General features: G+C 41.0%; 1 protein-coding gene across 2 annotated transcripts in view; it reads right to left on the bottom strand.

The window, feature by feature from the left end:
- The window catches only part of TMTC1 (transmembrane O-mannosyltransferase targeting cadherins 1), a 266,298-nt gene that overhangs the window by 215,165 nt on the left and 34,638 nt on the right, over positions 1–16,495 (bottom strand). For both annotated transcript variants that reach the window (XM_059402726.1, XM_059402727.1), the window contains 2 exons: positions 13,666–13,842; positions 9,846–10,052 (listed from right to left, as the gene is read on the bottom strand). In XM_059402726.1, the coding sequence (XP_059258709.1) occupies positions 9,846–10,052; positions 13,666–13,842 (384 nt within the window). The remainder of the gene's footprint in view (positions 1–9,845; positions 10,053–13,665; positions 13,843–16,495) is intronic.

Below are 16,495 nucleotides of genomic sequence, written 5' to 3'. Positions count from 1 at the left end.
GCCCTACATGAGGGTCATTTCTCCATGTCGTCTCCTTTCACAGTCAACCCCCTTCCACCTGCACACGTGTCCATGGAAGACACAAAGAGGAACAGCGACAGCACAGACTCATAAGGGTCTGGCCAAAACAGGCCTCACAGAGAGTTTCACATGACTGGAAACCAGTCCACCCTGTCTCCCTTATGTTGTGTCACAGGTAAGAAAAACAAAAATCCATGGGAGTAAAGTAACTGGCCCAAGGACCCCCAACAAATCAGAATCAGAGTGAACCCAGTTTTCCCACAAACCAGGCCAAGGCTCCTACACTACCCAGAGGTGCCTCTCATTTCTTTACATACACAGTCCACCCTGGGAAATAAACTCTTCCTTTACCAAACAAACAAATAAGCAAAAAAACCTATTAGCAACCCTACATTGTTGAGACTTTTCACAAACAGCATAGAGGGACAATGATGACAGTTTCAGTGTTCAAGACATCATGTTCTCTTGAACCAATAGTTCTCAGCTATTATTGTACCTGTATTTTCTGCTTAAAAATAACTGGAGATTGGCACTCAATCTCAATTTATCTGAAAGGTTTACCTAACCTTTGCAGCTGTAAATTACACACCATAAAAAAGAGAGAAACAAGTTGCATGAGGATAAACACACAGCCTTTCACTGACTGCATGAAAACCCAAACTGTAATCAAACAGATGAATTATTTATTTTTAATTTATTTTTAATTTTTAATTTTTTTAAGTAATCTCCACACCCAATGTGGGACACAAACCCACAACCCTGAGGTCATGAATTTCACTCTCCACTGACTGAGCCAGCCAAGTGCGCCTAGACAACTTTTTTAAATCAAAAACATTCACTGTTATTGCAGTACAGATCATAATTCTTTTCACAAAGTCATATTCCTTTTACACTGACAAACAAAAATTACTTTAAGAGCTAAATGCAAAGTATGAAAAACAATCTATGATAAAGACTTAACTGTCAGGAACCCAAAGCTCTACCACTCAAAAGCTGAAATGTATTATTTATTCAATTAGGGACTGAGGGTATGTCTCACTCTTAACATGAGACAAACATACTTCCTCCGCCCCTCTGTCCAGCTTTGGCTGGTTGTTTGGGTTTGTTTGTTTGTTTTCCTTTTATTATTTTTTTCCAAATTATGATATATTAATCGCCTTCATTCCCTAAAAATCCATACTTATGTTCCACTTAAACACTTTACCAATACTTTTAGAGGTTAAATCGTTACAAGCAAATCTTCAATGCCAGGCTTCTCATGGAGACTGCTGCTTTTGGTGATTTCAAAATCAATACATATTTTCTACATTATATATAAAGTAATAAAGATCACGGTTTGAAAAACATGAGCGGCATTAAAAATTCACAAATCTACAACATAAAACACGTATTCCTATATGGCTGTCTGATCACCTACCTAAAAATATTGATAAATTAAGTCTTTATTATTTTTTTCAACCTAATGATTTGTTTACTAGAGCAATGTTTTATTCTGTAGTAATTCTAAAAAACCAAAAACTCTGAATTTTAAAAAGTCAACTGTTAGTCTCATAAACTAACACATCTTTGAGACAATTCATAATGGGCATGGTATTTATCAGTCAAAAATTAGTGTTAACACGAGAATTCTATCATCCTGCTAAACTTCAGTGAACTTTCCATGAGGGGTACAGGAATATTTTTCTTGAATAATCATTTCCCTTTAAACTACTTAAACTCATGAAAAAAGAGAAGACAACTAAATATCACAAGTAAAAATCAAGACTATTCCATTTTCTTTCATAAATGTGAATGTGCTAAAAGAAGATTTATAAACAGTATTTCTTCCACATTGGCTTTGGCATAAAACAAACAAGAGGGGGAAGAGAAGCAAAATCCTAGCACTACCATTAATGAAAAGCTATTTTAAGCTCTTTTCCTACATAAACTCATTCATTCCTCACAATACCCTCATGGGGTAGGAATCGGCAGGACTGCCACCTACCCACAAGGGAACGACAGACACAGAGAGATGAAGTAAGTGGCCAAAGACTATATACGTGGTAAGAAGTGGAACAGAATTCAAACCCGGGCACTCTGGTCTGAGCCCATGGTCTTTGTACACTGTCTCCCTCATAGGTTTTACTAGGAATGAAAATTGTAAGCTGCTCATAAAACCTGTGACCCCATCTCTGGCGGATGGTTAAGTGCACACTCCATGGGAGTGACTGTGGTTGACACTGATTTTGAAAAACATCGTGCTTGCTTCTAACAAGGGAATTTTCAATCATTTTTATTCCCACAATTTCCACTCACAAGGTCCCTCCAAATACATCATATGTTAATAAAAAATTTTTTTAAAAAGTCCCTCCAAACTCTTCTTGAATTAAAAAAAAAAGTTTTTCTCAAGTATGTACATTTTTAAGATTCTCTTACATTCACACTACAAAACACATGACCAGATCAAAACGTGTGGCAGATGATTTTCAGAACAACAAGCTGAAAATCCCACCTAATTATCTGCAGCCACCATGAATGGATCGCTGGGCGTGGTGGCACAAGATTCCCGTGAGTTATTGATATACACCTTGAGTGTTTACAATGGTAAGATGAACTGATACTGCTATTAGAATCACTCTATAACCTCTCAGCAGGCTAACACTTAGAAAGATAAAGAGAAAAAAATTATTAAGCTGGATGTCAGTAGCATTAACAAAAAGAGCAAAGAAAGCAGTAAACTCCCTAAACATCCTAAGAGCCCTTGCTGTGCTCAGAGTAAGAAAGGAGAGCTGTTTGGTGGCCTGGAGACCACCCAGCCTCTTAAGCACACAGGACAGAGGTGCAGAGCTCCATACAGGGGCTGGTGAGGGGCTGGAAAAGCAGGAGGCCTGGGATCCTCTTCTATGAAGAGCTTATTGTGGCAATGACAAAACTGCATGCCAACCAGAAATGCCTACATTCTGATAGTTTTCTCTTTCAACATATGTCCCTGTGCATCCAGTTGGAAAGCAGATGCCTAAGCTTGATTGCTCTACACTGAGAAAGGAAAGAACTTATCATCCACTGACTGAAATTCCCAGGGGATCGAAGATTGCCAAGAATCAGTACCCAATCAAGATTCAACAGAATGAACCAGGGGCTGTCAGCAGTTAGGAACTCTACCAACTGCCATCCATAAATTAAAAGGAATTTTGCCTCCTTAGCATGTGATTTATTTGGAAGAAGCTTTTAGTGCTATGTTCTGAATGAATCCAAGGAACACATTACTGAAATGATCCATTTTAGTGCAGAGCTCAGTTCAAGAACCAAAGCAGATTACAATAAGCTTTCAGACAAACTCATCAAGGTAATTCCTGCCTCACCACATACTCTAGGTCTGGTTCAAAAAGAATGATCTCGCTCAAAACTAATGGTTAGGAAACAGTAAGAAGAAAAAACAATTCTTTTCTAATTCTGTATCCACACAAGAGAATACTTTTCTGATAAGTTCCATATTTCGAAAAAGCTACTTACTCTAAAAGAATCTGAAAGCCCAGCTTGGGTAAATCGATCCTACTAATGAACATTAAAGGTACATTAATGATAGTATCACAATAAACGCACTTCCTAATTAAGAAATCTGACAACACAGACTTAAAAATAACTTCTTAATTTATGTTTTAATGTTTTTTTTAATAATTTAGCCTCTTTTTAAAAAATTTATTTATTTGACAGACAGAGATCAAAAGTAGGTGGTGAGGCAGGCAGAGAGAGAGAAAAGAGGAAGCAGCTGAGCAGAGAGCCCAATGCAGGGCTCTATCCCAAGACCCTGGGATCACAACCTGAGCTGAAGGCAGAGGCTTTAACCCACTGAGCCACCCAGGCGCCCCCATTTCAATGTTTTTAAAAGAAATTTCTCACCCTTTCCATCACTCCTCTAGCAAAATACCACCATTTGTTCACCCTTCCCAATAAAATATTTCTTTCTCTACAGGAAGACAAATGCCTCCAGCAATCACTCACTTCCTTTCTCCAGTGCCTCACATTCACTAAGCATGTCTGCAGTTCACCGACATCCAAAAGGAGCACACAGTATTAGCAAAAGCTATGGTCAGATCGCTATGTTAAAAAGAAATGGACAAACTATGAAAAAGCTCAGGGTATATGGGAAAAAAGTCAGAAGAAGTATCATTGGGATATTGTGCCCATAGGATAGGTTGATAGTGGACAGTTACACAGTTGTTACATAATAAATCATTTTAACAATAATTACGCTGGCTGGTTTGGCTAGTGTCTTTATAAAATGCAGCCCAGGCATCATTGCTTTCCCGGATCCCTCCACCCATCATGTGCCTCCCTGAAGTAAGTCATAATGATCTGGAAGCAGCCATCCAAGAACAACTAAAAGACCAAAGAATTTACACCACTGAGGAAGAGAGAAAAATTCTCTAGCAAAATGTGGCCCAGTTCATCTTTAAACAAAGCAAAGTAGAAAATGATAAATAGCAACTGAAGAGAATCTGCAGTCTCTTTATAATAAAATCTTACTTAACATGTACTTTCATGAGGTGATCTATATTCTTAACATGGATTCATTTGAGGCTCACACCTGCATTACGAGATTTTAAAGTAGCGGAGGGGATTTACTATTATGAGCCCCCAAACTTCACCTGGAACTGCTGGATGATTTTCCATGTAGACCTATTAGTTAACACCACATCTCTTTCACTCAGTCGTTTATTTTTTTTAAAAAACATTTTATTTTTAAGTAATCTCCACACCCAATGTGGGGCTCGAACTTACAGCCCCAAGATCAAGAGCCACATGTCTTCCTGACTAAGCCAGCCAGGCACCCCTGGGCATTTCATTTTGGAAAGCAGCAGCTGAATGAGACTAGAAATGGCTCATTTGAAAACCAGTCAACAGAAAAAGTGTGTAAAACTGGGGGTAAGGGGATACAAAAGAGAGCCCAGTTATTAGTCAGATACAAGCTTTCAACAGATTTTTTTTCTATCACTTGCAAATCACACTTCGCTAGCTTACAAAGTTCCTCTCAAAGCTGAGACTATTAATAATGATCTGCAACACACCTGCCCTATTCACAGGATCATATGTGTGGATGAAAGTACAAAATCCCACCTCAGGAGTTTAATCTGCACAGCATTTCTTACTTTGGGGGAAAAGAGTGTAATGCAAGGTCTACAGAAATCCAGCATTAAAACGATACTTAAAAGTTCAGTTACCCATTCCGCAAGTGAAGGTCAAAATATTTATGTGCCTCCCTAAGTCCCCTGAATTTAATTACCTCACAAATTCACTTTAGTGCCAAACTGTTCTCCAGTCCTAAACCTGTCTTAGTTTCTGGATCTGCATACCTATGGGTAAGGTATTTACAAGAAAAACTCTTTTAAGACCCAATGAAGTGAAAAAATTCTAACCACTACATTGCCCACAAAGGTAGAAAATGAGCTCATTTTAAGTAAAAATACCATGATCATCACCCAGCCAAGTTCCATGAAGGCAGGGCTGAATTTGCTTCACCACCATATTCCTCACACCAAAAATGGTATTGAGCACTGAGTAGGTACTCAGTAAATAGTGTTAAATGAAGGACCCCTGTCGGATCCAGCTGGAAAAAAGAGGAAATGACCAAGAACTTATTGAGCCAAGAACTGTTCTTCAGTGCCTAGTGTGACCATTGTCATTTAAAAATGAAATCAATCAAGTATATCATGAAAAGTTGACTATACATAGTTATGTATAAATGTTGCTATGAGTTCTGAAGATAAGAATTCACTGACCTTTCCAATGTGAAAAAGAAAATGTACCCATGTGTGAATGAATTTAACATAATAAAGAAGATAAGGGAAGGAATATTTACATACAAAACATTCCTCAATTCACATGGAGTAATTCAGTAAAACACAGCATCAACTGAAATCTTATCTGACTCCAGAGCATGTACCCTAAGTGTGAAGTTTTCTATTGCACTTTCTACCCATGAGTCAATCACCAACTCACGCAGAAAAACTGGTAACTGAATAAATGTAGTAGGGTCTTTTTTTTTTCTGGGTTGGGATTTTCCCCTATGTGTAGTAACCTCTGAAAACAGTTTACATCATAGTGTTCAGCCTAATTTTTTGTCAGACTAATGCCATCCACGCAGTACAAATGTGTACTAGCAAACAGGCTCAAAGTTCAATCAAAAAACATAAAAGAAAACCCATCCTACACAAACATCTCATGCCCTGCCTGCACCCTGCAGGTTCACCATTTTCATGATGCCGCCTGCTGTCCAGAAACCCACACGGAATGAGAAGGGTTATAATATGAAACTAGCAATCCAGACAAGGCCGGCTGCCATGCGCTGACCGGCCACCTGTGTGCCTGGCTCCTATCGGTCTGCATCTTACCTGTGCTATTGCTCTTAGTCCTGACAACCAAGTGGAGAGGAAAGGGTTATTCCTACTGCTTTCCCCATTTGCAGATGGGGAAACACAGGTTGAAGGAGATCAGAGATCATGTCTTCGTAGGAGCCGTGACTTAAACATGGTCTCGAGACCTTAGGAACTAGGACAGCACAACTTCTTGGACTTTTATTTGCTTTACCTGACCAGCTTCTGACAAAAGTTCATGCAACGTTTTACAAAAATAATTTTAACACTAATCAAATGTATACTCAAAAATATAATACCTTTCCTTTCAAAAGAGGGAAAATTTATGACAACTTTCCAAAGGAAAGTCTATCTTGCCCATAAACATGGTAACTTAGTAAAACTCTGACCCAGTTTCAGCTGTGCTGTATACTGCTCTTCAGATACCATTGTTTCTAAAATAATATCCTGGTGTTCAGGGTTTAAAAAAAAAAATGTAACCTACAAGAGAATGTCACCTGATTCAATGTGTTAGCCCCAAACCCCATCAGAGCAAGTCAAAAGGTGCTTCATCGACAGTCTAAGAAGGATTGCAAGAATCTTTCCACCACCTGAGAGTTCAACAGAGAAGTGCACTCCACATCAAATGACACAGGTGTCCTGCCTCCTCCCCTAAGCCAAGTCCTCGCCTGGAACCCTGGACTTGCAGAAGATGACGATTTTAAATTTTTTTGAATTCTGCAGACCAGTTATTAAGTACATCCATTACTGAAAATGAAACAAAATTTTAAAAATCATATTAAAAGCAAAGGTGATAACCACTCAAAGCTCATCACTGCCTAATTGGTTTACTTCGTTTTACTACTAACTCTGTGGTCTATGAGGCAGTGGAAATACTGCACAGTGGTGGGCTCTAACACATCTCCCCCTAACGCCATGGTCAAGGGTGTCACATATGTAGCCTGAAATGAGCCACGGTAGGAGTATTTCTAGGACATCAGCAAACGCAGCATTCCCCTGGTATTCCTAATTCATCCCATCCCTTTCTGCTGCCATGTCTTCCATCTCTCTTCTCGACAGTTTGTCAAACAGAATGACAAGGCTTGCAACAAGAACTTACCCACATGTACACACATCCACCAAATTTAAAATAAGAATGAAAACAAAAACCTAACACACCTCCAGATAACATCCTTCTCCACCATTCCTTCATTTATTTAAAAGATTTATTTATTGAGAGTTGAGTGGGCAAGCCCATTTAAAAGAGTGATTTATTCATTTGAGAGTAAGCAAGCGAGGGAGAGGGAGAATCCTGAAGCAGACTCCCCACAGAGTGTGGAGCCCAACACAGGGATTGATTTCTTGGCCCTGAGATCATGACCCTGAAACTGAAACCAGGAGTCAGACACTTAACTGAATGAACCACCCAGGCACCCCTCCACCATTCCTTCATTGTCAAATTTACTGAAAATTATTCTTTCTGTGATTAATTCCAACACTTTCTTCCCATCAGTTCATTAATTTAGTCATTTCACAAATATTCGAGCAACTACGATTAGCCAGACACTGTGAAAGTAACTGGGGATATGAATCTGAGTAAAGTCTAATATGGTCCTTTCTTCATGAGAGTCACATGTTGAAGCCACCTTGAAAATCTCCATATTCTATTAATTGCTCTTCTTTCTCCTCCTTGGCCTTTCTTTCTTTCTGTCTTTTTTTTTTTTTTTTTTAAGATTTTACTTATTTGAAAGAGAAAGAGAGGGATATTCAGAGGGAGAAGCAGACTCCCCGCTGAACAGGGAGCCCAATGCAGGACTCGATCCTGAGACTCCAGGATCATGACCTGAGTCAAAAGCAGTCCCTTAACCAACTGAGCCACCCAGGTACCCTTCCTCCTTGGCCTTTCTTTAAAAATTAACAATTTCTCTAAAATTCTCTGTCTTCTTTTCCTCCACGGCCCTCCATAAAAAAGTCAAGATTTCCCCAATGATATAGGACTCTATCTTATCTCTCTTTTTCCTTCCACAGGAATTTCATACATTTTTGTGATTTCATCCTCCCCACCCCCGCCCCAAACTGTCAGAAAACCTACTCTCCCCTAGCCTTTCCATCTCAGTAACTGGTACCACCATCCACCCAACTGTTGAAGCCAGATACCCCCAAATCCTCATTTCCTGCCTTTCCCTTTCTCTTCTCACCTCTCCCCTTCATCCCAAGCATCAGCAAGTCCTGTAGGACCTACATCCAAAAGATGTCCCAAATCCAACACAGTCCCTGTCACCCGTGGCCAAGACCTTGTTTGTTCACACAGTCTGTATAGAAGTCTCCAAACCCTCCTCTGCTTTATTCTTGCCCCCTTACATCAAGCACTACAAAGAAGCCAGTGAACATTTTAAAAAAGAAATGTGATCATTTCTCTCCACACTTAAAACAAGTAAGAAACCTCTAAAGTGTTCCTTCTCTACCCAGAATAAAATCCAAACTTAATTTTATAGCCAACAGGACCCTTCATTATCTGGGCCTGGCCACTCCCTGACCTCACCTCTTCCAGCTCCCACTTGCTCATTAGCCCAAGTCTGGAACCTTCTGCCCAGATCTTGGCAGGTCTTTGCAGGACTAGCTCCTCCTGTCATTACAGGGATTCTGGAGGCCTTCCCTGACCAACCAACCCCAATTTGGCCAGGCCAGGCCCGCCCCTCACTCTCTACCACACTGTTCATTCCTTGCTAATAATTTAGACTATGTCTTCTTCTACTGGAAAGGAAGCTATACAAGACTTCAGACCTTGTCCTCCTTATTTACCAGGACATCCCTGGTGCCTAGAACAGTGCCTGACACTTGACAGATGTTCAGTAGCTATGTTGATGAGTAAATGAATGAAATGAATGAACGAAGCAAAATCCAAAAACACCGACAAAAGTGGGAATAACTGGAAACCAAGACTCTGAAATGAGAGTTTTCTAGGATCGCACAGAGGAATAAGAACTGGAATCTGAAGTGGTAAAATGTTAACAGGATGAATCTCATTTCCATCTTTATTAAATTCTGACTTGCCTGTGGTTCAAACTATTTGAGACACAACCTAATTTAGTGAGGGGACCTGTTCTGATGAATCTCTGTTAATTTTCACGGCTGGGTGAAAAGAGGACCCCCACCCTCCCAGAGTGCCTGCTCTTCCATGCACGGCTTTTCCCTAGGGACACAGTCAAGTGTCTGTCCTGCCTAACTGAGGCTTCTCAGACCCACGTCCCACCCGGTGCTTCCAAATCAAGGCCCAGAGCGGGGCAGCTACTTGCTGCTTCCAGCGACTCCTATCTTACCTCATCTAATATAGGGAAAGGGAAGAATGAAGAGGAGGAGGAGGGAGGGAAAGGCGGAGAGAGAGAGGGGAGTCAGGAGACACTCACTGGGTATTTTACTTCTCCTGCCCAACCCTGGCTACACCAGGTGGTGCTGGAGCATGAAAATGGCCCTGGGGAGCCCTGTCAGTACCTCATCACGGACCACATGGCTCGAGGAGACACTGGGAATCCACTGCTCTTGGGTTCTGGCGGCGATGGGGAGTGGCAACCACCCCAAGCTCCTCGGTGAGGAAATCGCTGTTGCTTCCCATTCTCCCGGTGAGGGTGCACAGGCAGAGAGGAGGGCTGAGGGCTCGCAGGCTGCTGTGGGCTGCGTTGATGGATGACCCCATTGCTTCTAATTATGTACGTGGCAGTGAGGGGAGAGAAAGTCAAACAGAATGATAAGGCTTTCAACAAGAAGTAACAGTCCCCTGACCCACTCCCAAGTCCTGTTCCCTGGAAGCAATCATCCTCAAGACTTTTAGGCTTTTTGTTTCCGGTATATATCACAAGGTTTTAAAAAGAACACAATTATAACATTTTTTTTTAAATTTTAGAACTTAGGTTTACTTACTACTATAGAATACTAGGTTTCAGTCTCTCTTACAAGGTTGCCAACACTCACATACACATGCACACACACACACACGCACACACACTCACACCCCTCATCCTCCAGATAGATTTCTTTCAAAATATTTGATTGAAGTGGTATTCGGGATTTACATAATTATGATCTTGTAAAATATCATTCATAGCTGATCTGTCCAATGTACCTTGGTTATATTTTCTTTCATGAATCCTCTGAAGTAGAATTCATAACCATCAAATGGGCAAAAATTAAAATATCTGACACTACCAAGTGAAGCCCAAAATGTGGAGCAAAGCCAAGGGGATTCTCAGACAATTGCTGCAATTGTTTCAAGTCCTCTAGTAGAGGACGCGGCGAACATGTGTCTATCTGTGGTTCCAGCAACTCCCCTTCTATGCCTGAGAGAAACCCACATGTATTTGCACACACACACACACACACACACACACACACACAAAATCCACTGCGGCATAGTTTACAATAGCAAAAATGGTACAAATAACCTAAATTCCAAATCCAGAAAAGCAGATAAATAAATTGTGCTATTTAAATACTGTACAACAATTAAACCTAACGTACTAGAGCTACACATACCCACGATGTACCTCAAAGTCCTAATGTTAAATGAAAAGCAAGTGATACTACTGACTTAAAGTTTGAAAATATGTTAAAAATACACTATTTGATAATCATTGGTATATACCTACTAAGTAATGGCATATAAATAATTGTAGAAATGAAAAGTGACAAATGCAGGATGGTGGTTACTCTCAGAGAAAGAGGTTAGGGACTAGAGTCAGGGAATGTTATTCTCTGCATGTTGGAAATGATATCCAAATTCTTAGAAAAGAAATAAAAGTACAAAGAAACTTAACTCTCAGGAGCTGATCTTTCACTGAAAATATTTCTTCCTGATGGTGATGTCAAATCAAAGAAATCCCACTCCATTCCTGTGGCCCAATCTTAAAATTTAGGAATAAATTGTCCCTCACATAGAAGGGCTTCCAACATTCATTTTTGTTACTATTTCTTTCTTGCCACCTGAATCGTATGATAAAGGACCTCGAGAACAACCTAACGCCAAGATGTTTATTCTAAATGAACAGATAAAGTGGGAAGATAGCCCTAAGAGTTTGCGCAAAACTGCATGTGTATACATTAAATTACTGGGAAAAGGGGACACGATTCTGTGAGATTTTCAAAAGGGTCATGACCCCTGTTACACTCAGGACGTCTGAGCTGATCTCATGGTACAAATGTGAGCCCAGGCCTTGGGCAGCAGATGTCCTAGTAGAGGTCTCTAGGTCCCTGCTCTGTGTTCTGTCCACAGAGGCAAAGGTACTCAGGGGCAAGCCTGTGGCTCCCAGAGTCACACAGACAGGGATCCAAATCCTGGCTCCCCCTGGGATTTGGTGACTCTGGAGAGGTCACTTCCTGTGATTCTGTTTTCTCCTCTACTAAATAAGGCTAACAGTTATTCTGAGCATTAAGTGACTTCATGCCTATTAATGGTGTGGCACAGTGCCTGGCATGTGGCCAGGACCCAGGAGATCTTAACCGTTATTGGCCAGGTCTCTGGTACATGCTCTCCGTTCTGACTCTGTGCACAACTGTAATCAGTTTCTCGTATGACTACTCATACAACGTCTGTCTCCCCCACTATCTGTATGCCCCTGGAGGGTAGAAATCTCTCTCGTTCTTGGCCAGGCACAGAATGAGTATGTGTTGAATGGGTGGACAAAAGGATGAAGGAAAGAACGAATGTCTCCCCTTAGGCAGAGCCACTGCTTATGAGAGCCAAAACTGACCAAAAAACGAAGCAGGGACTATAAGCTGTGCAACTTCTGAGCAACGTATCAGTGGTATGATTGCCACTCCCCCCCCCCACCCCCCAGAACTTCCAGTGGTTTAGTATTCTGAAGGTCAGAAACAATTCTTAAAGAAATAATAGGGACAATTATCCCCTATTATTTGACAAAAAGCCTCGCTCAACAGTGACCAGATGAAACAGAAAGCAGTACAGAGGCAACGGTGGGCTGCAGAGTCCCAAGACCAGAGCAGACATGACTTCAAGGATGAGGTTCACACGGCTCTAGACAGGACTACAGGGGAGGCTCTGCAGTCAGTCATCACATCCTCCTGCCGTCAGCAAGGCAAAGCAGAAAGGGCTCCAGGACTCAGCTACAGAGGCGGCGAGAAGGAAGTGTGAACAGGACGGGTTGCTAGGTCATTCTGTACAAAGTAAGGCCAGCATCACCATCCCTCCTATTGGCTGAGAAGGTAGAGAGGCAAGGCATTCTCACAGAAGCCAAGGGGAGGTCCTCTGGCTCACAGCTTTCTTGGCATGAACTTAGGTCAAAATGATAACCGAGCTCCTTCCTTTTACACGCCTCTGAGATTTACAGAGAGCCAATAGATCACTAAAGTCTATTTAAATTATCTCTAAGAACGCCCAGGCAGGAAGGTGATCAGAATTTAATGACTCATCTCAGCTTGTTGCCACTCAATAACACTGCTCTTATCTTTATGTCAAGGAGTATAAAGAGCTAGGGAATGGAATAGAAAGGCAGGATTTTTTTCTTTTAAAGCTAAAATTCTTCATGGGATGAAGCAGAAGAATAAATCAACCACGTTTTTTAAAAGTTCAAAAGTAAGGGCCTTATAATTACTGAAAAATGGGGTCTGCATGGCAAACTGTTAGTAATTATAGAGTTGACAGAGGGAGAAAAATATAGTATGTGCTTAAACTTTTAATATGACACAGCATTCTTGCCATCTATAGTCCACAGGATATAATGAATGTGCTTAAACTCTTTTAAGTGAAAACAGGCTACTAAATAAACTTGACCTTTAATTTGAATATAACCTGTGAGTACTCCTGTATGGTGTAGACTGGCCTTTTGTGGAATTCCAAAACAAAACATCAAAAACTCCTAGGTAACAGCATCACCCATAGAACAAGTAACCAGACCCAACTTAGCAGTGTTTTTTTCATATGAATTCAGGAATTCAAAAAGCTGTTAAGAAACAGTTACCATTTGCAACCACTCCTCTCTATGAATAGGATTTCTCAATAGTATGCGACCAAAACAATCTAGCAACATAAACATAAACATAACATAGATACTTTCCAATTCCAAATTTGAGGCTCACAAAATCCTTATAGCCCTCATTGATTTTTATAAAGCGTGAGGAATTTGAACATACCTAATGCATTTATCTTAATAAAACAAACCTTATTAATTTACAGTGTAAGATGAGGTTACGTTTAACAAAATGTTATACTTTTTTTTTTTAATTAAAAATTTGAAAGCAACCGATTTAAGTAATTCTCTGCACATGCACTGCTTGGTATCAAAACTTTAAAATGACTTACGATTTCTCTTGCTTGCGGGACAGGGAAAAGAGATCGTAAACCAAGCACACTCCAAACACCGTGATGCCTGTCTCTTTGACCAGCATCGCGCAGGTCCCCAGAAACAAACTGAGCAGCAAGAAGAATGGAGAAGTGGTGGGAGGGAAACATTCCCCAACATGATGCTGGTCCACACTCCTGGAAAACAAGATCAAGATTCTTAATCTAGGGCGCCTGGGTGGCTCAGTGGGTTAAGCCACTGCCTTCGGCTCAGGTCATGATCTCGGGGTCCTGGGATCGAGTCCCGCATGGGGCTCTATGCTCAGCAGGGAGCCTGTTTCCTCCTCTCTTTCTCTCTGCCTGCCTCTCTGCCTACTTGTGATCTCTCTCTCTGTCAAATAAATAAATAAAATCTTTAAAAAAAAAAAAAAAAAGATTCTTAATCTAAGGGGCGCCTGGGTGGCTCAGTGGGTTAAAGCCTCTGCCTTCGGCTCACGTCATGATCCCAGGGTGCTGGGATCGAGCCCCGCATCGGGCTCACTGCTCAGCAGGGAGACTGCTTCCCTTCCTCTCTCTCTGCCTGCCTCTCCGCCTACTTGTGATCTCTTTCTGTCAAATAAATAAATAAAATCTTAAAAAAAAAAAAGACTCTTAATCTAAGAAGAAATGTGGGTCACTGAGAAATACCAACTCTTAAAAATAAGATTTGACAATCAATTTCACTGTATTCTAAGTAAGCAGGTAAACAAAGATTTCTTCACAAATATTCATCACAGAATTATTTAAAATCACAAACATGAAAAAGAGTGAATGCCCAACAACACTGAACTTGGTTACTTAAATTAAGGTGCATATAAATTACGGTAAAATATGGCATATAATAAATGGACACTAAAAAACCACTTAAAATGCTACCATACAGATATAGTTAGTGGCATGAAGGATGTTTAAGTGAATATATTTTAAGTGAATAATACAGATTACTAAGCCATATGCATCAACTCTGGCCCAGGTTCCCTGGGTTCCAATCACAGCTTTGCAGCTAACTGGGGCAGGTTACTCTGCCACTCTGTGCCTCAGTTCCTTCCTGTATGAAACAGGATCCCCGTGTTGTAGGCAGAATTAAATAAATGATTTAGTACACGCAAAGTGGTTATCCTCACTATTACTACTTTGGTGAAGGTGTTTTATATGCTTCTGTACATAAATCAGTCAGTGGTACATAACTATACCAAACTGTACATATAGTTTGGTATAGTTATGTATACCAAAATACAATCCTCATTTTTCTCTGCAATGAAAATACAGATGTTTGGGGCTTTTTCTATTCTTCTGGTTAATCGGTATTTTAAAATTTATTTTCCAAGGGGATGTATTAGGTAATTTTTTTCCCCTCAGAATAATTTCCAGTAGGGATTTCCAAAAAGCCTTTTTTCACCTTACAACACAGAATCAGCCAATACCGAAAAACATCACTGTTCCTTCAGGAGGTGCCACACCCATGACTCCTACTCCTCCAAAGTAAAGGCCAATATTTCTGTAGTTAGGACACCTTAGCTGTATCCTTATGTCTTGGAACAATGACCTAAAATTACATGCCAAATGTGTGGTGGATATGCATTTTTCTCTGAAGCTGGTCTATAGCTTCAGGTGCTAAGGCTGTGAATGGCAGGCACGGCAGAAACTGTAATCCCAAGGCTCATCATCACATAGAGATAGATGGACATGATGCTGGCCTCCCCGTGTTCCCGAATGTACCATCCACACAGAGAAGGCCCCAGAGACTAAGTTTAAACTAAAAAGGCAATTGTTAATCTTGTTCTAATACCAGAGTACACAGGAAAGAAGTAATTGGTGCATCTGGGTTTCTCTTTTTAAGATTTTCCACACCACCATTTCGGATGACTGGCGATGTGTTAAGTCACAAAGCCAGGCCCCGGAGACTAGTACTAGATAGGCACCCCCCACTTTTCACAAGTGCATGTTACGGCCCACTTCACTTTAATGAAAGACCTACATGAGTACCTATTTTCTCAAACAGGAAGAAATCCAAAGAGGATTTTTGCTTTTACAAAAGAAGGTGAAAAGCAAAAACAGTGTTCCGTTCAGGAGCGTTAGAGAGGCAAGGCGCTAGACAAACAGCAGAGGGGCCCGGCCAATCAGCTCCATCCCTAGGGCCACACTCAGGGCCGCAGTGTTGGGCTGTGTCTGTGAGCACCTGTGCTTTATCTCCATTTACTCTGTGCATCCATTAGTGGGATGTGTCCTGAGGTGTCAGAAAACATCCAAGAGAAGTTGTTTTTTGTGGTCTGGGAATGCCCCCAATTTTTCCATATCAATTAATAGCTATTGATTGTTCTTCAACTTGAGGCCATTTTAGCTTACAAGAGGTGTTCACAGAATCACTCTACTCTCGGGTAGTGGGGGAAACCTGTACCAAGAAAACGCTCCATTCGTTAAGCCAAAATTTCAGAAGAATTAATTCATTCTTGGTCATTCAAGGTCTAAACTGGTTGATAACAGGGTTTTTCAATCTGCGGACTACTGGCATTTTGGGGGAAATGACCCTTTGTTGTAAGGGTTGTCCTGTACATTGGAGGACCCTTGGCCTCTACTTACAGAGCACAGGTAGCACCTTTCTACTTAATGACAAGCCAGATGTCCAGACACTGCCAGATGTCCGCAGGGGAAGAGCATAACTGCCCCACATGGAGAACCACTTGTTCAGAATTGTGCTGCTCAGGGCCACTGGGCTCTCAAAGATGGCAGGCCAATGAACTCATTCAAAGATCAACATTCACAAATCCCTAACCAGCCATCCCTCTGTGAAATATGGTGACATGACTCACTG

This window comes from Mustela nigripes, chromosome 6 (assembly GCF_022355385.1).
Source record: "Mustela nigripes isolate SB6536 chromosome 6, MUSNIG.SB6536, whole genome shotgun sequence".
In the NCBI taxonomy this organism is placed as follows: domain Eukaryota; kingdom Metazoa; phylum Chordata; class Mammalia; order Carnivora; family Mustelidae; genus Mustela; species Mustela nigripes.
This window is presented reverse-complemented; position numbering and strand designations above follow the sequence as displayed.